We start from the raw sequence: 27,643 nt of genomic DNA, 5'->3' as shown, positions 1-27,643 counted from the left end.
GGCATGTCGGATGGGGGAATTGTGTAAGAGCATGGAGGTAGGAACTGTAAGAGACATTGTAGAAACAGTGAGTAGAACAGCTTAATTTAAATTGAGGGTTCAGGAAGGTTAATAGTTGGAGGTGAAGCCAACAAAGCAGTTGAAATAAAAATGTGAAGGTGTTAAGAGTCCTCAAATTTATCTTCTAGACACTAAGGAATCATTGAAAGTTTCTGGACAGAGACGTGACATGCTTAGAAATGTTCTAGGAGGATAATCTGGTGGCTGAATATGGGCAAATTAGAGGAAGAAAGAGTGCTCGGGTAGACCAGATGTCTATGCTTGCTTTTGTCTACTGGAGAGTGATAAATGTTTTAACTGTGGAAGAGGCAGCAAGAACAGAAACAAAGAGATGGTTACAAGAGACATTTTGAAGGACAGAGAAATGAGACTCCAAATCTTCTTGTCTATGGAGGCAAAGAAGAATCCTCAAAGGTTTGGAACCAAGTGACTAGAAGAATATTTTATGAACAGTCATGCAGACATTATCATGGAGGGTGAAATGGCTAGATTTTAAGGAAAAGGTAAGGAGTTCATCTTTGGAAGATCATCCTTGATTTTGTAGCAGGAGGCAGAAATACGTCACTGGAAGGCACGAGGGAGCATTTCGCCTGTGATGAACGTGTGGGGGTCGCCTGCATAGAGGTGACAGCTTCGATCCAGAGAGAACAGAGTCCAAACATTGGAGACGCCCACATTTTAAAGGGGGAAGAGGAAGAGGAACCAGCCAGCACACAATGTGCAGTCAGACGCGGGATAGGGAGGTTACAGATTCACACAGCACAGATAAGAGCATCAAGAAGGAAGTCGTGGTCCGCAGTATCAGATTGGTCAGTTGCCGAGAGGTCAAAGGGATTAGAGGCTGAAAAAAGGCCATAGGATTAGGCAATTAGGAAGTCGTTTACCTTTAAGAACAGAGTCCTGTAGTGTGTGTATGTGTGTGGGGAGATGGATTAAGGAGTGAGGCCTTGAAGAAAAGGGAGCATAAACCATTGATTTCAGGTGAGAAGAAGGGAAGTATCAAAAAGGAAGAATACGGCTGTTACTCCTCTTACCTTCCAAGTTGGGGGTTGCCATGTGCAGATGTGAAGGCAGAAGAGAAAGATTGTCACTAATTCTTTCGGCAAAACTTTATTAAGTACCTACTAAGGACTTGGATCCAATCAACAGGGAGAAGTTGAAAGCCAACAGAGCGGACAGCGGAGGGAGCATAGCATTCAAGAGAAAATGAGAGCGGCTGAATCGTGAGAATAGGGGGAACTTTTAGTGTTGGAACAGAGAGACACCTCTTCCTCTGAGACCAGAAAGATGGAAGAGAGGATGGATGCAAATTCAGGAGTGTTTTGAAATGAAGAGAATAAAGGTGGACAGCAAGGCTGCTGGCCTCAGGCTTCTGGACAAAGTGGAAGATGGGTTCTTGCTGAGAGAGAGGGTGGACTAGGGTGATGGGTGACAAGGAGAAAAGGAAAATGTTAAATAACCACCCTAGGTAATGCTACGGGGTCAGAGAGACACGAACACTGGGATCGCTGAACACCAACGGTGCTTGATCGAAACCCCAGTTTCCTTATGCTTTTATAGGAAATGTTTCTCAACTGCAGCTTAGAAGATGGGCAGTGTTTCTGCTTTTACCTGTAAGGACTTATCCTTCCTCATCACCTTGTTACTTCTCCTTAATTAATTTTTATGAATTTTTGTTTGTTTCCACTATCACCATAATTATAATTGTACAGCCATTCCAGAGTTATGGTCTTACAGCTTTCTGAGGTTATCTAAATTGTGGGTGAGGTTTTGATAGGAAATAGTATTACTTTCTAGATAAATTTATTGATAGATAGATTTAGCAGGAGCGCTGAGTGAACAGAGCCCATGAATTGTGCTGCCCACTCCTCCCCTCCAAAACAAAGCTGATAAAATGATTTCAGACTGTCTAAATGAAAACATCAGACCAACTGCTGGTCGATTCAACCCTACAGAATCATTTAAGGTGACTGAGACGCCAGGGGGTCATTATGGTTCATCCAGAAGCCAGCAGATCACGAGTGGCTCTGTGATCGGACCTGTATGGAAGCTGTTTCCTCACATGAGTAAGCCTGACAGTCTTAGGGCCTGTGACAGAGAGGAGCTGGCCACATGAGACAACTAAGTATGTGACAGCTGGGCCACCTGATACAGTCTTCAGTTTTAATAGGATTGCAGCCCAGTGAGAACTGAGGAAGAATTTGTTTCTATCACAAACAATATTTATTTTAAAAAAACTACATAATGAACTAAGTTCGGGTATTCTAATTGTGTTTCTGAGTCTTGAATGTCTTCCCACCCTGCGAGTCTCCCACCCTCCTGATGGTGGCGGGCAGAACACTGGAACCCCTGGAGCCCACAGACTGAGTGACGAGCCGGTGCTTCTGGGTGGAATAGATTCACTTTTCCGACGTTGTTTCGAAGTGAGAAGACAGTATACTCTAGGACCCATGCCGCCGGTCCGAACTGCAGTGGCTCTGTCACGTTCATTCGTGTAAGGGTGACTAAGATATTTCTTTTCGCCTTTCTCTTTCTCACAGGTATGGCCTCACATGTGCAAGTTTTCTCCCCTCACACCCTTCAATCAAGTGCCTTCTGTAGCGTGAAGAAACTGAAAGTAGAGCCGAGTTCCAACTGGGACATGACCGGGTACGGCTCCCACGGCAAAGTGTATGGCCAGAACAAGAACGCGCCGCCATCCCAGCCAGCCGCCACGACCGTCAGCGCCTCCCTGCCCATCCCAAACCCCAGCCTACCGTACGAGCAGACCATCATCTTCCCAGGAAGCACCGGGCACGTCGTCGTGACATCAGCAGGCAGCACTTCCGTCACCGGGCCAGTCCTCGGCGGACCGCACAACCTCACGCGTCGCAGCACTGTGAGCCTTCTTGATACCTACCAAAAATGCGGACTCAAGCGGAAGAGTGAGGAGATCGAGAACACGAGCAGCGTGCAGATCATCGAAGAGCATCCACCCATGATTCCGAACAATGCGAGTGGGGCCACCGTAGCCACTGCCACCACCTCGACTGCCACTTCCAAAAACAGTGGCTCCAACAGCGAGGGGGATTATCAGCTGGTCCAGCATGAGGTGCTGTGCTCCATGACCAACACTTACGAGGTCTTAGAGTTCCTGGGCCGAGGGACGTTTGGGCAAGTGGTCAAGTGCTGGAAACGGGGCACCAATGAGATTGTGGCCATCAAGATCCTGAAGAACCACCCGTCATACGCCCGCCAAGGCCAGATCGAAGTGAGCATCCTGGCCCGCCTGAGCACGGAGAGCGCCGACGACTTCAACTTCGTCCGTGCCTACGAGTGCTTCCAGCACAAGAATCACACGTGCTTGGTCTTTGAGATGCTGGAGCAGAACCTCTATGACTTTCTGAAGCAGAACAAGTTCAGCCCCTTGCCCCTCAAGTACATTCGCCCGGTCCTCCAGCAGGTTGCCACAGCCCTGATGAAGCTAAAAAGCCTAGGTCTTATCCATGCGGACCTCAAACCAGAAAACATCATGCTGGTGGATCCATCTAGACAACCGTACAGAGTCAAGGTCATCGACTTCGGTTCAGCCAGTCACGTGTCCAAGGCTGTGTGCTCCACCTACTTGCAGTCCAGGTATTACAGGTAAGGCCGTTCGCCCCGAGACAGGAGATGCTGAATGAATGCCCAGTGGCATTCACAGAGCACGTGCAGTGTTGGTCACTGCCTGGGAGGTAAGATTGCTGCCCTCAAGTGATCACGATTTAGTCGGGAAATTAGGACATGTGCACATTGAAATGATGATTAGAAGCCATGTAAGAATGGAGCCGAGTAAGATTCTTGGTGTAGAGGTTCTGAGTTGGGAGGGATTCCTGGGGGCTGTGGGCAAAGAGCAAAGGCATGGTCGGGGAGTCAGGTTGTCACGGACGGGTGGAATCCAGACATGGGCGAAGGAGCGAGAGAGACACGCATTATGATCACTCTGGCAAGAATGCCCAAGACTCGCACTGCAGACCAGGAGGACACCTGCCTGGCAGAACAGAGAATCCATGGGTGGTGGAAAATCGGATTGCAGGGATAGGTTGGGACCAGGATGTTGGGGTCTTAGATACCAGCTGAAGGGGTTGCAACCGTGTCCATAAACGTGGAGCAAGTGCCGAAACATTTGAACGACAGAGGGTGGGTCATAGGATGAAAGTGATGCTCTGAGAAGATGACTCTGTGTTCATGTGGGAAGGGGGTGGGAGGAGGGAGGGTCTGTAGCCTAGGGACCAGTCAGCGTGCTCCGGTGGTGGGAGAACTCTGGGGTCGGGAAGATGAAGGATTGTAGTAGCACCCTTGGTGGGAAAGTGTGACGCTTTCGTTCCTTCACTCATTCAACAAGGATTTATTTCACTTCTAACATGAGCCAGGCACAGCGCTGGGGACCGGGACACAGCCGGGAGGGCAGAGGCAAGGCCCTCGCCATCCTGGAGTCTGTGGCGTACTGCTTCCCACCCTGGCTCCATGTCAAAAGCACCGGTGGGTGAAGCGGGCTTTACAAAATAACCTGATTTAGGTCCCAGTCCCCACAAACCGAATCATCGACAGCTCTGGGGGTGGCGTCCTATATGGGTGTTTGTCACAGCTCTCCTGGGGCTCCCAGTGCGCAGCCAGGGTTAGGAATCGCTGCTCTGGTGGGACCCAGATGAGAGCACTGGCTCTGGAGTCAGGAAAGCCTCAACCCTCCACTCCGTGAGCTGTGCGACTGGGCTGGTTGCCTCGTTTCTCTAACCCCTTCGTTCCTGACCCATAACCTGGGCGAGTCCGGGCAGCAGCCGTGTTGGGGCTGTTGGATGGCGGAGCCGGGACGCAGCTGGGTTCTTGGCTCCGTATCTGGCATGTGGTCAGTGCACAGGGCTTGGATGGAAATGGGAAGCGAGTGAGTCTGTTCTGGGGAGATGGCGATGGGCTGTGTCTGAGGGCATGTTGAACGGTCTGGTGAAAATGGAAGTTGGCGAGATACGAAACTAAAACTCCCATGAGAAGATGGGGCTGACAACACATTTAAGAGGTTGACACGTGGGCAGTAGACCCAGGATCCCACGACTCCTCCGTGCCCGAGCCCTGCTGGCCCGACCCCCGAGTGAGCACGTGCTTTCCCCACACCTCCTTCCCGGCCACGGAGGAAGGCGGGGAATGTGCTTGAGCCGCATCAGCACAGTTGGCCCGTCACACGTTCTGAGGCACACCCGTCCCCCCCACACCTTGTTTGCCGATTTGCTCACCCCTCCAGCCGGCTGGCTTTGTCACAGGTGCCCTCGCCCGGCCCTCAGCCCGTGGGTCTCTGTCCTTGACCTCGTACCCCTTCCCCTGCGAGGTCTGTGGCCACAGGCCACACGTCCACACTGCCCCCTCACCTCCCTCATCTCAGTCCCGAATTACACAAGTCTCTAGGCCCCTCCACCCATGCTGTCCTCCCCCCACCCGCCTGCCCTGAGCTTCCAGGGAGGAGCCTCGCATCTGCGTCCCTGCTCTGCTCCGGGAGGGGTGGATCTGTACTGCTCACCCGGTTCCTCTCCGCTCACCAGCTTCTTAGACACCTGCGGTCTGCTGTCAGGCCCGCAGCCCCAGAGCCAGGCAGAGGCGGAGGCTGTGAGCCCAGGGCTGTGGCCACCGAGGAAGGGGAGCCTGGGCCTGAAGGTGGAGGGAGCAGGCCCCGCGGACCCCCGGGAGAGGGTGAAGGAGGACACTGGCCAGGGGCTGGAACAACAGGCGTGCTCTCTACAAAGTGCCCTTCTCTGAACGCAAGCTCTGGGTGGCACCATCTAGGGTCACCAGCCCATCCGAGGGATAGCCAGTGCCTTGGCCAGCTCCCCGCCGCCGTTGTCACTCTACACTGGGGGGTGCCGGTTCAGCATGCCAGTCCGCTCCTTCCTAGGTCTTGGCCTGAATTTAGGGTGAACTGCAGCAAAGTCAAGGCTGCTTGGACTTTTATTATTTTGTTAACTTGATGCCGTTTAATGGATGATACCGGCTTTATTCATGTTTTCTAAAACTTGAGCCGAGCAACTTGTAAAATGGCTTTTAAAAATTCTATTTAAAAGGCAATGCAGGGGCTTCCCTGGTGGCGCAGTGGTTGAGAGTCCGCCTGCCGATGCAGGGGACGCGGGTTCGCGCCCCGGTCCGGGAAGATCCCACATGCTGCGGAGCGGTTGGGCCCGTGAGCCAGGGCCGCTGAGCCTGCACGTCCGGAGCCTGTGCTCCGCAACGGGAGAGGCCACAGCAGTGAGAGACCCGCGTACCGCAAAAAAAAAAGAAAAAAGGCAGTGCATACTCATAGCCAAACTTGATGCACTGGGTAAGCTGACTTTGGGACTCTTGGCCTCGCTCGTGTTCTCACCTTCCTGTGCCCACGTGACGTGTGGCACCCCTCTCGCAGCAGACAGACTCTCCAGGCTTCCTGCGCTTTCGTGTCGGCCCCGGTGCCCGGGGACCGGGGACCCCAGCGCAGGAGCTCTGGGCGGCAGGAGAAACCGCTCCGCCGGGTATGGAAGGCTCGTGTGCCGAGAGTCCAGGGCTCTCCTTAGCCCCCCTCTCCGTCTTCCACTTGCAGCCCCGGTGCCCCCATTTACCTTGGAAAGCTCTCCCTCTGGTTGTGATGTGACCCCTTTCTTTAGACCTCATGTGACTGTTGCATAAGTTTCTGAGCAGGACCTCTTCCTCCTGTGGTCGCTTTGACCAAAAAAGGCGAGTGTCCTTCAGGTCCTCCTGGTGGCCCCCGTGTGCCCAGCTCTGCTTTTAAGGGCACAGTCAACATGAAAGCCAGCCCAGTGTTTCTGCCTGAAGTGATGCTTCATCTCTAAATTGGTCACAGCGTCCTGTTCCTCCCCCGGGGCTCGTCTGAACCCCGGAGTAGTTTGCTACCACACACAGCAGTTTGAGGGTTTGAGGACAGCCTCCAGCCCGGTCGGCATCAATCCTTGCTGTGGGACAGCCAGCTCCCGGCCACATTGGTCCAGTCGAGTTTCCTGATTGTGTTGCCTCTTACGGGGGAGAGGAGGTGGGTGGAGAAGGCTCCTCAGTGGTCCGTTGTTATCTGAGAAGGTCGGCGTTTTCAGCTGCGTCGTGAGAGACTCTGTGTTTGAGCCACCTGGAGTAGAAGAGTCATCACCCTGTGGACCCAGCCTTCGACAGGGCCTGGGTTCCCCAGGCCCCCTGTGTCTGAGCTGGGCCATCATCCCCTGGCGACCTCACTTTCAAAGAGGAGGACATTTAATGTCCTGCCCTGTTTTTAAGTGGACAGTATTAAATGTCTCAGCCCACCGTCGTCCCCGCCTAGTGATGTGGAAACAGTCTGATATAAAGAGATGTTCCTGTCCTCGTGGGGCCGGGGCGGGGGGGGTGTACCTGGAAAAGTAGGTGTGTCTTGGGGAGCAAACGGTTTCCCCCGGCTATTAGGCACGTGCTTGGTCAAGGCCAGGGCATATTGCCGTGGTATCCTGTGAAGCAAGCCTGACCATGTGTTTTTCAGGAAACAAAGGCTGCTTTTTTCATTGTTTAACCATGATGCGTGGGTAGCCCCTTCCAACCTGACCTTCCAACTCGAAGGTCAGTTACCTAGTTAAACCATCAAACCACGCTGGTCACAGGCTTTATTGTGCCTAAGAATCACTCGGAGAGCGTGTTAAGAACACACTACCGCCACGGCCCTGCCCCAGACCCACTGCACCCCGGTCTCCAGAGGGCTGTCCCCGGAGACGGTCCTCGCCCTGCACACACCCGAAGACTCGCCACGGGGAATCAGAGGTGAGCTTGTGCAGGTGGCTGGAGGCCCACTGAGAGAGAAAGGGGTCCTTAATGGTGTCTCCTTTGAAGTGTTCACACCCTAAGGGATGGAACTGAAGCAGATCCTGTGCAGTTCTATGAACGTACCTTGGAAGTCCCTGCCGTTTCCCTACAGCAGCCCTGCCTTATCCTCCAGGTTACGTTCCAAGACCCCCAGTGGATGTCCCTGAAACTGAGGATAGTACCAAACCCTGTGTACACTGTGTTTTTTCCTATGCATACATACCCGTATGCATAGGAAATTTACAAATTAGACACAGTAAGAGATTAACATTGATAACTAATAATGCAATAGAACAGTTACAACAATATACTGTAATAAAAGTTATGTGAATGTGGTGTCTCTCTCAGAATATCTTATTGTACAAATTCGGTGCCTTTTCCATCTTAACAAAGCCCTATCATACACTGGCCGTAACTTGCAGTTTGAGGTGCGACAGCAAAACTAGCATGAATTTTTTTTTTCCTTCTTCACGATTTAACGGATAGAAGATTCATTCTTACCGTAGATCTTAGCAACCTCAGCATACTTTCTTTTTCTTTCCTTATTAAATAGAGAACTTTCACCTTTTCACTTAAAGGAAGCACTTTCCAGGCTTCTCTTTGGAGTATCTGAATTGCCAGCATCAGTGTTCTTGCCATTTGGGGCCATTATTAAGTAAAATAAGGGCTACTTGAACACAAGCACCACGATGCCACAGTCAGTCTGATCACCGAGCGGGCTACTCGGAGACAAATGGGCAGGGCGTGTCGGCCAAAGGGAAGAGTCCCGTCCTGCGTGGGACGGGATAGAACGGGACTTTGTGAGACTTTATCACGCTCCTCAGAACAGCAGGCAGTTTAAAACTTAAGAATGGTTTGTTTCTGGAATTTTTCACTTAATATTTTTGGATCGCGGCTGACTGTGATTAAGGGGGGACTACTGCATTTGATTCTGCATTGATGCCAGTTATTTTTTTGAAGCAAGCAATAAATTGATGCTGGGGTATTTCTGCTGTCAGTGTGACCAGCAAACTGAAAACAAGACTAAATATTAAGCTCTACTCAGGAAAAACAAACAAAAAGCCATGCCATTCAGGCAGGAGATAGCGATTAAAATGTGTGGATTCTTTTGTTTCTGCTCCGGTTATTCAAAATACTCTTGTCTAGACTTAATTTGAAACACTTAAGACCATTACCAGGACCAAAGAAAAAGGGTGGGGCGTGCATAAAAATTTAGGACATGAAGAAAAGGCCAGTAATCTACTCTTTCAGAATAATGTAACCTTTTTTGTCTGGTTCTTTTGGTTTCAGACACGATCTTCAAATTGATTCCATGGTGGTTTTAGGTGGTGGGGGGAGATAAATTTTAATTCAGTTCAATTCATCAAACATTCATTGGGTGCCTACTGTGTGTCCTGTGCTGTACTGACGGGTAGGAGATAAGGCGCAAGATGTCTAATCTGGAGGAGTTTATGGTTTCTCTGAGGAGATTAAAATTGCCTAGAGTGTATTTCTGATACTTTGATATTACACATGCTTGATCACTCCGCAGATATTCATTGAGACTCTAGGGAACCCGTGACGAGAAAAACCAGTTAAAGAGATTCAAAGCCAGTGAAAGATTTTGCGAGATGGGTTAATAGGGAGGGTTTTTATTTTATTTTATTTTTTTTTACGTCTTTATTGGAGTATAATTGCTTTACAATGGTGTGTTAGTTTCTGCTTTATAACAAGGTGAATCAGTTATACATATGTTCCCATATCTCTTCCCTCTTGTGTCTCCCTCCCTCAATAGGGAGGGTTTTTAGAGAACAAGCTATATTGAAGTACTCTTGAGGTCCATCTTAAAGGAAATGTGAGATGGGGGTGGGAGGAGCCTGAGAGGCATGGAGATTGGAATTAATAAGGGAAGATGGGGGGAGGGGGGATGACAGTGACACCTGCAAGGAGTTGAAGGCTTGGGCTGGCAAGTAAGGGTTAGGTGAGGGAGGCCTGACCGTGGAGAATTTTGATGGAGGCTTGAGGGGCTTGGACTTAACAAAGGAGTAATTCAGTGAAGTTAAGGATATTAGTGAAGTTAGTCAATTGAAATGGGGGCAAAAAGTTGGGGAGCACCCAGAGGCTAGGAGACAATAGTAGTTATTCATAAATAAAGGGAAGAGGCCCTAGATTATAATGGGGATCCCCTCCCCATCCCCCATCAGTAGCCAGTATAAATGTGAACACTTTTAATGCTTTTAAATTCTGGTACTGTGATTGCAGAGTTGGCTAAGAGGGAATAGGTTTTGTTCGTTTGTTTGTTTTGCTGTCTTTTGTTTATGGACTTTGCTTTCCCTAAGGCACAGTTGTGAAGCTCTGGCCTCCAGAACCGGGTTTCAAGTCCCACCACTGGTATCAAGTAATAGCCTCTGGAAGGAGAGTTAAGAGACCTTAGCTCCAGTCCTGGCCCCGTCCATCCCCAGCTGACTGTGTTCCACTGAGTCAGTATATTGGTAGAATGTCAACTGTGAGGCATCCACAGCCCCACATCTGGATCTCATTATGACCGGGGCCTGTGCTTAGTCCATGGCCAGGGGGCAGTGTTCTCTCCTGTGGGCTGACCTTGGCCTCATTGGCTCAAACTGGGGACCCTCCATCATCTCCCCATCAGCAGGGAACACGGCATCTTCCAAAATATCTTTCGCTAAGTCGCTTCAAAAAAGGGGCATAGGGCTTCCCTGGTGGCGCAGTGGCTGAGAGTCCGTCCGCCTGCCGACGCAGGGGACACGGGTTCGTGCCCCGGTCCGGGAAGATCCCACATGCCGCGGAGCACCTGGGCCCGTGAGCCATGGCCGCTGAGCCTGCGCGCCCGGAGCCTGTCCTGCGCGCCCGGAGCCTGTGCTCCGCCACGGGAGAGGCCACAACAGTGAGAGGCCCGCGTCCGGCAAAAAAAAAAGGGGGGGGGGCATAACTTAATAAAGTCATAAAAATAGTTTCCAAAATTGCATAGCTTGTGCAGATTCCTGACTAGAAGTTAGGTTTGATTGAAAAGAAGAGCTCTGAAAGCATCTGCATTGCAGGCATTAGCTTTTTAAGTTAATTTGTGTTTTATTACTAGTAGATACAACAGGAAAGGCTTCTAGTTTACCCTTGAGAAGATTGAGTGAAATATTCAACCCACTGACAGTCTCATTCACCCAGATGAGGGAGGTGGTTATAAATATGTAAAAGCTTTTAGAGTTGCAGTGTCTTTTCTGAGGAGAAGTGATCAATAAGTTATCTGGGCTATTAGGTTATCTTTAGTTTTCCCTTACTTGTCTCTAGGACCTTGAGTTGTGTGGTGAAATAATTTGAAATCGAATTTTTTTTTTTAAGTATGAAATAATTAAAGGGAGAACCTCTCTGTGTATTTGAGTGTATCTCTGCCCTGGTGTTCCAGTCCCGCCTACACACACGCACGTGCACAGTCACACGGATAAACACAGATAACACAATATAAGCCCATGCGTGACACACGCACAGCTAGGTGTGCTCGCAAGCACCTTGGTGACAGAAGCTAATGCTCAGCTGTAGCAAAGATGCTGATATACATAGATGCCTGCCACATGGAGGGAGACACACGCATCAGACATGCGTATACACGCAAGGACACACACACTTCAAAGACATTGAAAAACCATGTACATTCACAGACCACATGAACCAACCAGAGCGACCCCAGAGCAAGGGCCCAGGTGCAGAAGCAGTGTTGATGCCCCAGAAACTTGGCCCAGTTTTCTGCCTTGCTGCAGAGTTGCCATCTACATGTCCCCAGACCTAAGGACAGGAGGGCTGGAACCACTCTTGAGCTCAAGGTATAAACCAGTTGTTTTCAAAGGGTGATCCAACGATCCTCCTGCCGAAGTATCCCCCAGGTGCTTGTTAGACATGGAGATTCCTGGGTTGCAAAAGAAATCTAAGGAACAGGCTCTCTGGGGGGTGGAGCCAGATGACAGATTTAAGCAAGCTCTAGGGTGAATTCTGTTTTTAAAGCCACTGTATTGAGGTATGATTGACATACAAAAAGCTGCACTTATGTAATGTGTACAGCTTGGTGAGTTTGGAGGTAAAACCATCACCACAGTTTATGCCTTAAAGAGATCCATCACCTCCAGGAGTTTCTTCCTGCTTTAGTTATTTATTTACATTTTTTTAATTATTGTTTTGTCCTTTAAGAACTGTTGCCAGAGGTGGCTTGGATCCCAGAGTCGGTTGCCCCACAGAGGGGGCTGCCACCTGCCCCGTCAAAATGGGAGAAGTGGGGTGCCGTGGGCAACCTGGCACGGGGCTGTTGCCCTTTTACCTGGGTAGCTCAGAGCCCTGCCGTGGGGCCCAGTTGTTAGATTCCTTGTGGTCCAACCCCTTACGCCTCAATGGTGGTGACAGTGAAGATCCAAAAATCATTGGTGCGTGCTACAGGAGGGGTTACTGGGTGGACTGGTGAACTGCCAGGTGGATGGTTGGGAGGGGAAGCAGATGGACAGAGGAGACATGAACACGCGTGACTTTTTGCATAATTTGCAGTCGACGGAGTACTTACTGCTTAGTAGCTACTGAACTCTCCCTGTAGCCACAGCTGGGTTTGGAGCTATAATCCTCACTTATGCATCGAACAAGTAATTTTTTGAATTCCGAAGATGTGCCAGACACTGTGCTTTGTGCTGGGGTTTCAAGAAATGAGTAGGAGTGCCCTCAGCTATGCAGCTCTGCCCCCGAATCTGTCATGGAATGAGCTGTCCCTGGGGAGCCAGCGGTGGGCGTGCCAGGCTCCGCTGTCCTCGTCTACCCCGGTGTAGACATCTCTCCTTAAGCCAAGAAGGCAGAGCATGTTGCCTTTGAATCGCTTTGCCCAGTCTCCCTGGGCCGCTTGTATTATATGTTCTGAGTCCTGAGTGCCCTCCCCAGTGAAGGGGCCCCCTCCCCGCTGCCCTTGGCCTCCCCTGGCTGCGGGTCTCTGCATCACAGCTGGGACAGATCGGGCCAGCCTTTCCCCACCGCCTCACCAGCTCCCCAGAGGAGGAGGGAGCGCCCAGCCACAGCCTTGCCAGGGCAGCTCGAGCCCGGCGTTCTCTTTCGTCCTTGGCGCCATCGGCCTCTGGCTCCCCGGGTCTTAAAGCCAGGTGGAGGAGCAGGGCTCTTGGTGACGAGTACTGGACTGTGGCCCTTGTTCCTGGAAAGAGATGGAGATGGTGACATTGTAGAAGCAGTTGTCGTAGGTGAGGTGTCCCCAAAGCAGAGCCTGAGGCAGGGCTTGGGTACAGCGTGTCTGTTTGGGAGAAAACTTCAGGAAGCAGGAGGAAGGGAATGGGGTGGGGGGATACCGGGAGGAGTTAGGGGGTGGCTCCATTCTCCCTCCAAGGGGCCTGCTGTAGGCCTCAGGGACTGTGCCCCGGGACGGGGGAGGCTGGGGCTCTGGGCCCTTTGAGACCGAGGGCCCTCAAGGGTATTGGCTCTCCTGTGCCTTTGTTTGGGCCGAGCTTGTTCGAGGACTGGGTGGGCTTGAGGCTTAGGGGAGACTGCGAAGCAGAACAGACCACATGACTGTGGCCAAGGTTAGCGGGAACGTGACACGAGCCCAGAAGGACCCAAAGTGTGAGCACCAGCCCTGTGCTCGGGGATCCGCTCTGTCCTCCCCACCGATGACCTGTGTGCCATTTTTAAATGGAAAGGGAATACAGGGGAAATGCCTTTGTAGGCAAGTTTAAGTATTGCAGTGTAAGAATTCAGAGTTGAACTCCAAATTTTGGTTTTGGGGAGAGTTGGGAGATCTGAATGAAACGCTAAAAAAAATCTTGCCTCCACCCCACTCTCCTTTTTTATCTGGCCAGCCTGCCCACTAGAGGTGGGAGATGGAGGCTGTGTCTGGGAGAGGAGACACCTGAGCAGGGGGAGGTGCCTGAAGCCTGAGTTTGTCAGAACCGTGGGGCGATGTGGAGGCGGGTTACTGTCTGCCACGTTCTCTCTGCTGGTGTGTGTAGCTGGTGTGTGTTCCCCAAGGCGCCTTTGTTGAATGAGCGAGTGACTAACTGGCCGGATGAACGGATGGACGGATGAACGGATGGATGGATGGACGGACGGATGGACGGATGGATGGATGGTTGGATGGATGGATGAACGGATGGATGGATGAACGGATGGATGGATGGATGGATGGATGGATGGATGGATGGATGGATGGATGGTATCAGTGGCCTCATGTTTATAGCTCAACTCACACTGTCACAGCAGAAACATCCACATGCCCAGCTTCTTGTAGTCCTTCCTACAGTCCTTTCACTGTTGCCCTAAACCTCAGGCCCATGGCATCCAGCATCTCCAAACCCTGGATCATACGGGCCCCCTTTATCAGCATTCTGGGGATCAGACATCTCACCAGAAATGTTCGTTCCGTCCACCTGTGCGATTTCAATTTAAAACCTGAAGACAGCTGACTCAGGTTTTAACAGATTAGTTCCCTGAAATCGGCCAACATCTGTCATGTCCCATTACACCTTGACAGAAAATTAGAAATGACTTCCCAGTATGAAGAAAGGGCCGAGCCCAGCAAGACCTGACTAGGGAACCTTGCACGTGTGGAGACAGCCCTGTCCTCTGGGCCGCTAACCCCTTATCTGCTTTTCTGTTTCTGAGATGTTACGGACATGCTAGTCGTGTGCCCCGGAACTTTGTCTTCATACGTAGGAACTGAATGAGCAAAGATCTCCCGCGGAGGATAAAGTTCCTGGCACATTACTCAGCGTGTTCCTGGCACGAGGCAAGCACTCAGCCCATGTTTGCTGCTATTATTACTTTTACTGCCACTACTGTTATCATCATTATCATTATTCTTATCGTCATCACTCTATTGGCAGAGATCTGGATTTGAATTCCAGATCTGCTGCTTTATAGCTGTGTGACCTCAGGCAAGTTCCCAAACCTCTCTGAGGCTCATTGTTCTTTCTCTTATGAGGGAAGTACGACAGCAGTTCCTGAGGTTGTTCTAAGGACTAAACGAGATGGCTGTGGTGCGTGCTCACCTGTGTGCACCTCGCCTCTGCTGTAAGTAACCATCACGCTCTCCCCTGGGCCCCCTTCCCAGTGTGTGTGCCTCTGGCTTAGCATTTATTTTATTTGGCCTGGTGTCATTGTAGGCTATCGACATCCCCAGTGTTCCCGAGCTCCTTGGGATCACGTGTTGTTTCTTTTTCATCCCCGTGGACACGTGGAAGCCCAGCACGTACTTCACATCCAGTAGGCGCTAACGGAGTATGTTTGGTGGGTTTCCTCTGGTGTCAGGAAGGGACAGCGTCCAGCGCGATGGTGAAGAGGTTAGTGTTTGAGGAGAGGAACAACATCTCTTCCCCTGAGTCAGGAGGGAGACACGGGTGCAGCATTCTTGACTGGAGGGCACGGGCCCGGCACTCTCCTGCCGCTGCTCGTGTACCTGCGGTGAAGCTATAAATCCTGCACTTGGGCTGGGCACACGAGCCTCACGGCAGTGGGGAGTGGGCACAGAAGCCTCAGGAGGTTACATCGCATTTGCCACCTGCCGTGCTTCCCGCATCCACTGTCCGTCTCCGCTGACCTCAGAAGGATCCAGGAGCCAAGACTGGAGTGGCGGGCAGGACGCTGCTCAAGGACTCCCTGAAGGCGTGCGTGCGTGTGCGTGCGTGTGTATGAATGTGTGTTGGTATGTAGTGTACGTGTGGTGTGTGTGTTGGGTGTGAATGTGTGTTAGTGTGTGTTGTATATGTGAGATGTGTTGGTATCTGGGGGGGGTTTGTGTTGGCTGTGTGTGTTGGGGTGTGTGTGTTGTACACGTGGGGTGTGTGCCTTTTATGTGTGGCATATATGTTAGTATGTGTTGTATATGTGATGTATGTTGCTCCGTGGGGAGAGTGTGGGTGTGCGAGTTCAGTGGCAGCAGGTAGGCTGGTCCCTAGGGTTCCCCATACTCGGAGCCCCTTCTGATCCTGCTTCGTGTGACTGGGGAAGCGTACTCTCCAGTCACAGCCTCATTTATGTAATTATTGACTATAAAAATCAAAGTTGTTTGGCCAGAACACGAGGGATCAACCGTTGGTGCCGTCTCTTTGTCATCCACTGACCACCAGTGAAGGCTTTCTATTCCTCTTCTCTTTGTAAATTAGAACTTACATTGGCAAATAAAAATAAACTAAATGTGAACCCCCAGAACAGAGATAGCTCTGGCACTGAGAGTCAGATGTTCTCACTGTGAAAGGTGAATATTCACCCTGACGAGCGGCCGGGAGGTCTTCGGGAGATGGCACTGCTCTGTGTCCTGACTGTCGTGGTGGTAACAGGCTAAAACTCATAGAACTTACATCCGAAAATTTAAAAATTCCAAGTGAAAATTTAGAATCTGTTTACCCTTAAAGATCTCGAAGAAACTGTTGGTAATATTAAACCCTTCAACTTTATCTTGCCTAGTTTTTCTTCCTGTTTTTGTTGCGTTGTGTTTGGGTAAAAGAGATACCTTTGTTCATCCTGTAACAGGATGGCCAGCAGGGAAACAATCATTTCTGGAAACTGCTGGGCCAGGGAACTATGAAAACAACTCTGGGGAATAAACAGCTGTTGATGACGGAAGCATTTCTCTCCCACAGTTTCTTTACTTTACATCTGCCGTTTCATGTATAGGTCATGGACTTGCCCTCTAAAAGTGAAGGGCAGTGACTGCTAGAAACAGAGAAGTGAGGGACTGTTACCCCTGAAATGCCAGAGTCCAGGAGGAAAATGAAGTCTTTGTGGAACTTGGTCATCCAGCCTTACTGTGCCTACAGTGCCCTGCCCTTGGCTCTTACATTATCATGGCCATGGCCAGCAAACCCAGGTGTGAAACAACATCGTTTTCGATAAAATAGCTTTCCTAAAACCAGCTTTTCCCAACGGCAGGCCTCCCGTCTGTGGGGACATTCATGCTTATTACAGAGAAGTGGCTGGTTTTGTAGGAAAGGTCTTTTATCCCCTCGAAAGAGAGGGCACCTGCCTGCCATCTTGGATGCAGTGGGTTCTGTTGTCTGCATTCTGAGTGATGGGCCTTGGAGAGGGGCTCCTGTCCCCAGCGGTGATCCCAGGCGTGATGAGGCCAGTTCCCAAGAGCACCGCCTGGGCCACGCACCCCAGTAACTGGGCCGTGACCCAAGGCCACATGCTGGGCACAGAGCCACGTTCCTTCTGTTCCCTCTCCACTGACAGGAACTCTTCACTTGTTTCCTTGGAAGAAACGAGCCCACAGCATGTAAATGTCGTTGCAGGGGGTCCTCTGCAGCTCAGAGTGGCGGGTTGAAGACGCGTTTTCTGTGACCCTCCCGGCAATGAGATCCGTGCGTTCACAGATACGAGCTCGTGGCCACCCCACCCGTTTCCCATGCCCCGTGATGCCACCCAGGCTGCTCTCTACATTAGTTCCGAGGAGAACTGGGGGCTCCTTCCTTGCTCTTCCACGTGCCCTTTTCCTTCTCAGAAGACAGCCCTTTCTCCCTCCAGCTCCCTCCTTGATTCCATGTTGCCTCCTCTGTTGCCTGCTCTGGCTCCCACATCCCAGTTCCCAGCCCGGAATTCGGAGTCCTGTTCCACGGCCCCAGCCTCACGCTCAGCACCCGTGTGAGCCCACAGTGTTCCCAGGATACCTCCCCTGCCCGCCGCCGCACCCAGGCCCCAGAACCCAGCCCTGTCCGGCTCCTGTGGCGGAGCCCAAGTGCCAGATGTGCCACAGCCAGAAATGGTTTCTTCCTCCGGAGACATTCGGACGTTGTGTAATCTGGCATGTTATGCACTTCTGGGGCCAGAGTCTGGCTCTTAGACCCTGTGAAAGAACCAGGGCTGATATTATCAACCCACTTTACAGTGACCTGAAATGACCAGCCACCACTGGCATCGTCGAGGGAGGTGACGCAGAGACAGAGACCCGGGTCTCAGTGTCCCACCAACCATGTGACTCAGGTGAATCTCCTAACCTCCCTGACGTGCCATCTCCTTAGCTGGGCCAGTGACATAACACACCAGGGCCGTGGGCACCTTGAAGGTCTATGTGAGTTCGCCCCGCTGTACTTAGCCTCACGTAGCCCCTCCGAGCCTTGGGCATAGCGGAGACTGTAAATAGGTTACTATTTCTAACCATGCCCAGCCTTTCCCTTCTATCCTGCCTTTTCCTTTTTCTTCTCTTCCTCTACCTGTGTCCCCAGGGTTCTCCCACGCTAATCCAGGTGGACACAGCAGTGGTGGGACGTCTCCAGGCACCAAGGCACCACCATACGTAGACTCTGGGGACACAGTTAAGCGAGAGCTCGGTTCTTAGAAGGTTGCCAGTTAATTGCTTTGCTGCCCCCGCAAGATATGTATTCATGTGCGGCTCTCAGTTTGGGGCCATGCGGACCCAAATGAGGTTTCTGCTGGTGCAGACAGAAACAGTAAGATTGAAGATAGATTTTTCTCTGAAAATGAGCCATTAGAATTTTTTTTCCAGCTTTTCCTGTTCATATTCTATGTCATGGTTTGTATAGAAAGACCCATATGCTCATCTCGTTGCTTTACTTTACAAGCTGTCTTCAGCAGGTGATGACATCAGATACCTGTGTGCACGACACTGCAGATGCTGTGGGTACCCCCCCCCCCCGACCTTTGGGGAATGTGCCGCAGCTCCTCCGGAAAGAGCCTCTCTTAGGAACACACCCATTTGACGAAAGTCTCAGGAACACGAAGCCACCAAAGAAATCAGCAGAAGTGCCTAGTGGGGCAGACCCTGTCGGAGGGGGGAGTTAACTGTTTGTATTTGCCTAGGCCTTTGATTACAATGGTGACTCGCATTTTCTGTGTTCCAGGAACTTTATGTGACCGTTATCAGAACTCCGAGGGTAGCTCGGGCAGCGATGTTGTCCCCGTCTCACTGTGCGGTCATTGTCTTGTCGGGGGTCACCCACATGTTGGTGACCAGCCCCACGAGTGCAGCCTGCGTGTCCCACTCTGTCCAGGCCATTCCTGCCCTGGCGGAGGGCCCCGGGCCAAGACACCTAGAACAACGTCAGATGCAGAGGCACGGCCTCTAGCTCCTGTGCACAGGCCCGGGCCGCACGCAGGCCCAGAAATGTGTTTGGTCTGAGCAGGCTCCCCTCCACCCTCCTGCCCTCCCCACCCTCATACAGACTGGCGGCCTGTCCTCTGGAGGGGGTGCCGCGGAGCCGTGATTCATTTTCCCATCACGTTGGGAGTCCGTGCTTGGTTCCGCATGGACACTGGGATTTGCATACTGCTTGGTTTTGTTTGTTGCTCCCTCACTGTCCCCGTGGTAGCGAAAGGTGGTGTCCTTGGCTCGAAGAAACAGACGGCATCTACGCCCGCTCGGAAATGAACGAGTCGGGCTGTGAGAGGCCATGGGGCAGGCGCGCGGCCACAGTGCGCACGCGAGTCCTCGGGGGCGTGCTGCAGCCCCGCCCCTCGCCCCTCGGTGCATTCGGGGACCAGTCAGCCTCGGCCCCAAGAGCTTACCCCCCAAAATGTAAATAGGATGGATGCAGACAACGGCAGTGCCAGGTAGAGAGCAGTTGATCTGTCAGCTCGCTGAAGTTCAAGTGCTGCGGGCTTCTGCGCTGCGGAGGACCGCGCCCGGGCGTGGGGCGCAGGGACCCGCACTCCAGGCCCTGCCCGGCCCTCGGACGGCAGGGTGTGCCCGAGTGTCACACTGACCTGCGCTTTGATGAAGCGTCCCTCTGCACAGAAATCTAACTTATTGCTGTGGAAGGAAGGCACACGCAGCCTAGGCGCGGTGGAGGTGTCCAGGCACTGCAGGGGAAGCGGGGAGGGACCTTGTACATACTCATGTGATCCCTCCTTCCATCTAGCAAGCCAGACTCACCACACTTAAAATACAGTTTTGCCCGCACAGCGTGAGAATTGCTGGGTTTGTTTTGCCACAGAAATTGAACATTTCTAACAAAACACGACAACGTCGCCTTTCTTAGCAGGTGGGTGGGGCGTTCTTCTGCAGGAGATTTGCTCCCTGCCGCCCTTGGGAAATGAGGTAGGGCTCTGTGCTGGCGAGGCAGGTTGAGGATCCCAGCTCTTCGTTTCCTTCTCAGGACGCTTGCTGCCCAGGCTACCCTGAAGTAACAGAGCAGAGCACCCCTCAGCCCATAAGGCGGCCATTGGATGGAAGCCAGGGGTTATCATGTTTCTTATTTATTATACCCGTCCTTCAGGGGATCTTACTCAGGCTTCATTTCTCTATTCATCTTTCTTTGGCCACTTTGCTCTCCGTGCATCTCTCCCTCGTCTGCTATAAATTCTTGTTGCATTTAAAAATCTGTATTTGATGCCTCCTTACATTCGATGGAACTTCTGGACTTAGATTTGTTTTGTAATTGTGTCCTGAGTGTTAGTCCTGGGCAACTAGCTAGATTGTAAATGTCCTGGGTGTCCGTTCTGGTGATTAACATATTCTCCATACTTGATGGGGGGGGGGGGGTGAGGGGGTGTTGAAGATTAGAGATTTCACAAGGACTGTTAAAGGAAAGCTGTTACATAAATCCCCTAAGCCTTTCATGAGCTGCAAAGGTCAGCATTAATAAAAAATCATTTCAGGAATTTTTTTTCATAAATTAGATATGTTTAAAAGAACTTTTTCAGGAACCTTCATACATTCCCGGTGGGTATGTAAAATGGTGCAGCCACTATGGAAAAGTTCGGCGGTTCCTCAAAATTTTAAATGTAAAATTACCAGATGATACTTACAGTTCCACTCCAAAGGAATTAAAAACAGGTACTCAGACAAATACCTGTACATCCATAGCAGCATTATTCACAATAAACTGGAGGTGGAAACCACCCAGATGTCCAGCAGTGGACGGAATATTAGCTATGAAGAGGAAGGAACTTCCGACAACCCTGCCACATGGGTGTACATCCAGAACACCGTGCTCAGCGCAAGGAGCCAGGCACAAGAGGCCTCATGTTGTGTGATTCTTTTTATATGAACAGGACAGATAAACCCGTAAAGACATAATGCAGGTTGGTGGTTGACAGGGCAGGGAGCGGGGAGGAATGGGTGAAACTGCTGAAAGGACAAGAGGGTTTTCTTTGGAGTGATGGGAATGTTTTGGAACTGGGTAGAGGTAGTGGTCACACAGTATTATAAGTATACTGAATACCACAGAATGGTACATTTTATGTTATGTGAATTTCACCTCAATAAATAACTTTTTAAAAAGAAAAGAAAAACTTTTTCAGACTAAAAAGTTGGAATGGGATGAGAATTTACTGGGAACTGAGATTTAGGCCCTTTTTGGTTTATTTGTACATGGGACCCAGCATTGTTAAAAATGCCAGCTTGAATATGAGTAGCTTTGAGAACTGTATTTGTGCGGTAACTATGGAGCTGATTTTAAAATCCTTACAAAAGCAGATTTTTTAGGATCATTTATACTTTCCTGGTACTAGGCTGAAACACTAAAGAACATTTTGTTTTGTTTTGTTTTTTCCTTGACTGGGGAAGAAAAGGGACAGCTTTATCTTCACCCTCTTTGACGGCCCCAGGCACCAAGTGTGCAAAAGTGTAGGTCGGTGCTGTTCTGAGGAACACGATCTCACCTACAGAGCAGGTGCAGTGTGGATGGTGAGCCGGGGGTGGCTCTCGCTCTCTCCCTCTGTCTTATAAGGGAGACTAATCTTGGTCTAAAAAAAAAAAAAAAAAAAAAAAAACACCTTTGTTTATGGCAGTTTTAGTATTCTTAAAGTATATGGTATTGCTGGTTTTAGAGCAGGCAAACCTGAAATAAAATTCTAGTTCTGCAACTTACTGTGTCCTTGGGCAGCTTATTTAACCTTCCTAATCCCTACATTTGGGACAACAACACTGTTTTAGAAAAGTGTGAGGATTAAATGAAATCCACGCATGCAAGGCCTGGCCCGTGGAAATACGCGGAGATGTCAACCTCTCTGGAGAAGAAAATGCCGAGAGTCCCCTGGAGAGTGTGGACCCCAGGGAGACGCAAGTACTTTTCTTTCATGCTTGCCTCCCCCTGGCCCTTTCTGCCCTTCCTTACATCTGTGCCCATTGTGTGTCACACCCTTCCTTGGCCCTGCCATTTAGAGGATGTACAAAGTACCTGGGTTTTGTTTTCACATTAACTGTCTTCCCTAATCAGTAAAGACTCTGCGTTTCACCCTCCCCAACCCCTGGATTGCCACGTAGATAATTAGATTTTATTCTCACAGGCCTTTAGATGAAAAAGGAATTTGCATATTACCACACGTATATTTACATATTTGCTTTTTTCCCCCTACTCTCTATAAAACGAACCAAAGTTCCACAAACATTATCTTATCGATGGCTTTCCAGGTACCTGCTCCTTGCCTTGGTATCTGCTGGTCTGCAAGGCACTTTCCCCTTCTGGCCAGTTCTCCCAGAACTGTCGTAAACATTCATAATGTATCTGTTCTTCTCCAAGTCTTGACTTACAGCTTTTCGTTCCCCCTTCATTCAGGAAACGTTTATAGGATACCTGTCACAAGCCAGGCAGTGTGCCATGATGAATCAGAAGTAGACCCCTCTCGCAAGGAGAATCCAGTAAGGAAAATTAGAAATCGCTGTGATCAAAGTTAAGCTGTCTTAAGTGGGATAAGATTTCATTAAACTCTATTTTTACAGCCATTTTATTCCCCAGTCATGCTTCCCCATGATTTGGGGTGATTTGTCCAAGCCATCTTTTATGGGGGATACTTCCCTACAGTTTTCTCCTGAGTGTACATTCTTTGTCCTCTTGGAAGTTTGTATTGGTTGTAACAAACTTTCCGTCCTGTAAATTGTCCAGTAGAACAGCTCTGATTTGTTCTGGTTCTTTGCTTTCCTCTGGCCCCCTCGGAAAACTTTCTAACGTCCTCATGCTCAGCTAGATCCATTTCTGTGTCATGCATACAGAAGTTTTCCTCCTGGTAGCACTGACGTCAGGTAACTGGGTTGACATCATCGGTCCCATTTCATGGATGGGGTGGCCCCAGGAGGTGGTGTGGTGAACCCCCCAAGGCCACCCAGCTGGCCGGTGATGAAAGGTGGTTTCTGACCTCTCGATGGCTGTGCAGTTATATTTAGGCCTCACCCTTGGCTCTGGAGCTGCCCGCTGTGATGGTCCCTTTGATGACAAGGACCGCTGTTCCTGGAGAACCGGCTGCCAGCAGCCTCCGCCTCTAATGCTAGAACACATGTGGCTGCTGGCCCACCAGTGGGAGACAGTGTGAATATTCATAAACTGTATGTCACTTTTATTACTTTTTCCTTGGGTTTTCGTGGAGGTGGTGTTGGTGAGGGAAGCCCATGTGCTGAGCTGAAGATGGGCATTTTGTTTTCTTGACAAAATGGCGAAGTCGTGGCCAGAAGAGGGCATGTTGAGGAGCAGCTAGCCAGGAGAAGCTGGCTTCTAAAATGGGGTGACCCTGGGAATTTTTTGTGTGTGTGTGGTACGCGGGCCTCTCACCGCTGTGCCCTCTCCCGTTGCGGAGCACAGGCTCCGGACGTGCAGGCTCAGCGGCCATGGCTCACGGGCCCAGCCTCTCCACGGCATGTGGGATCTTCCCGGACCAGGGCACGAACCCGTGTCCCCTGCATCGGCAGGTGGACTCTCAGCCACTGCGCCACCATTATATTGTGACCGTCATCTGAGGCAGATAAGTACCATCGTTCACCAGTTTTGCAGGGAATTTCTAATGTGGCCGCGGCAGCGTCTCGCCCCTTAAGTGATTCCCAGGCACTTGCCCCGGGTTGACATGGGACCATCGCCCTCCTCGCAGCCCTCCTCCCCCACCTTCCTCCGCTCATCAGCATCCTTCCACCAACTCAAAGCAGACACCGCTTCCCCCATCCCTCACGTTGCACCATCTTTCTCTGTTCTCGCGTGACCTTGGACAGCACTGGAATGTACAGGAGTGATCGGGCTGGCAGGTGACGGTAGTCTTGTCCAGACCGCTGAACCCTGGCCCGTGGCCCTTTGAGACTCAGGTAGACCAGGACGGTGTGCCCACGTGTCTCCAGAGACAGGAGGTGGTTCTGCACGGGAAGAATGTGCCTTTGGTCCTGCCCTGGTGGGGGGGACACCCCACGGAGCTCCGAGCCGAGTGTGGCTGGGATGTCGCGGTCAGTCCACGTTATCTCTGTGGTGGAGAGGAGGGTGTTGCTCGCTGGGCTGGGTGACAGAACCTCACTCTTGCCCTACATCTGGTGTCTGGTGGCACTATGAGTGCACGTGTGTCTGGGCAGGACAAACTGTGTGAGAGTTGTGAGGGCACGGATTTTACTGAATACATCTCTTTCATGAGTCAGGAAAATGAAGTGAATTTCTGCTAACTCGAAGTTAACTAGTCTGTGTCAGCCAGGTCAAAAGAGAAACTTGAGAAACCCAAGGTACTGAGTTGTGCAGAGCACCTAGACTTAACCATTCTTGATTATTTACGGAATAGGAAAAAAAGTATGTTCCTGCTTTTTCAATTCCAGATTTTTTTTTCTCAGTTTAGAACGAATTATTGCAAGGAAAGACTGCACTTTTTTTTTTTTTAATGATTTATTTATTTTAGGCTGCGTTGGGTCTTCGTTGGTGTGCGCGGGCCTTCTCCAGTTGTGGAGAGTGTGGGCTACTGTTCGTTGCAGCGCGCATGCTTATTGTGGTGGCTTCTCTTGTGGCGGACCACGGGCCCTAGGCTCACGGGCTTCAGTAGTTGTGGCACACGGGCTCAGTAGTCATGGCACACGGGCTTAGTTGCTCCGCGGCATGTGGGATCTTCCCGGACCAGGGTTTGAACCCGTGTCTCCTGCACTGGCAGGCAGATTCTTAACCACTGCGCCACCAGGGAAGTCCCAAGATTGCACTTTTTATGCACATAAAAGTTGCTTGTTTTTTGGTTGGATTATCACTCCTTTCATGTATTCAATTTGCAGCAAGTATTCATTAAACGCTTACTGCATGCTGTATACTGTGTTTTAGTGCTCTAATGAATGCAGATTTTTTTCAGAAATGCTCACACGAGTCACACAATACTGAAGACTAAAGAATATCCTGTGTGTATAAGTTTTCCAAGTGACTGAAACTTACCCATTTCAACACCATACTTAAAAATGTTTTCATTTTTCTGGACAGAAATCTAACAAGAAGACATCAAAGCACCCACTGCCATCTGATATGGAGTAGAAGACAAAGGGGGAAAGGCTCTGACATTTAATAAGCACCTGCTAAAAGCCAGGGGCCTACATTTAATTCTCATGACAACCGTTATTATCCCCATTTAGTAGATGAGAAAATTGAGTTTCAGGAGACCAATGGCCAGTGTCACAAGGCTAGTAACTAGGGCTGCTGGGATTGGGACCAGAGTGTCAGACTCCCAGACACAGCTTCCTCCCACCAAAGGGTGCTCTCCCCTCAGCTGAGCCTTTTCTGAATCCCTCAGGGTTATCATTATGATGTGATGAAATGTGCTAAATTCAGAGATGCACTTATGTATTCTATGTAGATGTTTCATTCTCTTTGCTCCAGAGTTAAAAGGCTCCTGTTAGCTGTATTCATTGAGTTCGTAAGATAATAACTAGAGCTGCCATTTATTAAGTGCCCATTATGTGCTGGAAACTTTACGTACATTCTCTCTTTTCTGCACAAGTCTTGCAGCTAGTTATTATCGCCGTTTTATAGATGAGGAAACAGGCTCAGAGAGGTTAAGAAAATTGCCCGTGATTGTGTAACCACTGAGCCATAGAGCTCCCAGGGTTCAATCATCTCCGCTCACTGCTGTCAGTGTGCCGAGCCCTCCCCACTTCCAGTGTGATGTTCTAATCCGTTCATGACTGCAAGTAGCCACCTTGTTAAAGGTAATGAAAAAATACGCAGGAACCAAAGGACCTGGATTCTGGCCTCAAGGCTGGACGTGTGACCTTGAGCAAGTCACTAACTCCTGGGATTTCAGAGCTGGAGGCCCATAGTTTCTGCTTCCCTGCCTGGACCTTGGTCACAAATGTAGGAGGATTCTCTATGCTCCCCCCACATAGTGTGTGTTCACTACTTATGTTTGGTACAGGTGCACAGGACTTTTTTTTTTTTTTTTTGAGGCATACAGACGTTCTTGTGATGAAAATATTGAAGAGCATTACTTGGCTGTCGTAGCTTTTTGGCATTTTGTATTATCTCAGTTAAAAGATAGTAAGAAAAGTACAAGTACTGTCACGTGGCTCTTACTGCCCCCCCCACCCCCATTTTGCAGAAAAGGACAGAGTTCTCCTTAATGTCTGGGGCCACAGTCCCCACCGCGGGGAGGGTACCCGCCCTGTACCCCTTAGCAGGTTTGCTGTGCATGTCCAGGATGTGGAACATTGCAGGGGACACCGAGCCAGCCCCATGGCTCTGCCCTTGCCCAGTGGCGCTTGTGTGAAGCAGGCTCTTGGGGAGGGCCTGACCCCCTCGCCATGCGGCGCGCACGAGCCTCATGTGTAGACTCCAGGACACCTGTCTGTGGCGCTCTAAGGCCTTTTGGAGTTCACTTCCAGTTTCTGGATTATATTCTAGGTCGTCGTTGAAGCCAAATACATGAGCTCCAAATGTTACTACATTTATATATCTCAACTAAAAAGAAAATGGTGTTTCAGATACTTTATGGTTAGAGATTGCATCAGACTAGCATTGCTCTGAGCACGAGTTTTTTTTTTTTTTTAAAAAGTAGATTTTTATGCATGTTGGTACAGTAAATACCTTTTACCTTTAAGTTTTATTTTTGAATAAAGAATTTTCTGGAAACTTCTCTTTTTATACAACCGGGTTGTGATAGTTTCAGTACCTTCCCTGAAAGGAGAAATAAGTGTACCACATACATATTTCTATTCCAAAGAATATCTGGATTTCTTTTATAGGACACAGTTCTTAATTTATTGCTTATTTTTAATATATAAATATAATTGTATACTTTACAGAGCACGACCTTGTGTACGATTCCCTTTACTCATCAGAACAGCTCCGTTTCATCATCCCCACTTACACACGTGGAAGCTGAGAACCTACCTTACCCCAGGACACAGAGCCAGAAAGGTGGCAAGCCAGCGGTCCCCAGCCCCTGCCTGCTCCCCCGACACCCAGGCTTTCATTTTAGTCCAGTTTCTCATGCATAAATTGTGTTCCATACAGTGGTGCCGGGTCAGAGTTACATGATTCCAAGCAACATATTACTATGAGGGGTGAAATAAATCTCTAAAGAGCAAGCCCCAGTTACATTGGATATCTAATGTGTTGTCTTATAAAAAGAGAATATTAAGTTTGTTGGCACTCCCTCCGCAGACCTGGACGCTGAAGTTTGTTAATGCTGATGGTAAAGGGCTCATCCGAGTTGTAAATGACCAACAACTGCCGTGTTGCTGGATGCCCAGTTTTATCAGCAGCGGTGCCAGATGTTTGCACGATAGAAACTATAGAACTGTAGGGGCTCTGCAGCTCACCCCATATATATCCAATACTGGACGGTGATGGCAAGGAGGGGAATTTGCTTTTGTCTGAAGAGAACCTTTCCCACAGAGTCCCAGCACCGGGGCGCCAAAAGCCATCCGACAATTACGTAATCCCACCTCCTTCGGTGTAGGTCCCACTCAGCACATTTACGTCTAACACATACTAGGTTTAGGTTTAGGGTTCAGGCCTCCAGCCAGGGGCTGAATAGGAGTAGCTGGAAGGCCTGCGTGGCTGAGTTTGGCCGGGATCAGACCCCGGGTTGGGAGGGGGCTCGGCATCCATCAAGGGCCCGAGTGTGTGTGCGGGACCGCAGC

The 27,643-nt window shown here is 50.2% G+C and overlaps 1 protein-coding gene across 1 annotated transcript in view; it reads left to right on the top strand.

The window, feature by feature from the left end:
• The first annotated feature begins 2,602 nt into the window (after positions 1 to 2,602).
• HIPK2 (homeodomain interacting protein kinase 2) overlaps positions 2,603 to 27,643 on the top strand; it is a 123,069-nt gene continuing 98,028 nt past the window's right edge. Inside the window, exon 1 of the mRNA XM_065884388.1 lies at positions 2,603 to 3,684. Coding sequence (XP_065740460.1) covers positions 2,603 to 3,684 — 1,082 coding nt within the window. The remainder of the gene's footprint in view (positions 3,685 to 27,643) is intronic.

The sequence above is a fragment of the Phocoena phocoena genome, chromosome 9 (assembly GCF_963924675.1).
Source record: "Phocoena phocoena chromosome 9, mPhoPho1.1, whole genome shotgun sequence".
Classification (NCBI taxonomy): domain Eukaryota; kingdom Metazoa; phylum Chordata; class Mammalia; order Artiodactyla; family Phocoenidae; genus Phocoena; species Phocoena phocoena.
The sequence above is the reverse complement of the archived record's forward strand: the minus strand, read 5'-3'. Positions and strand labels throughout refer to the sequence as shown.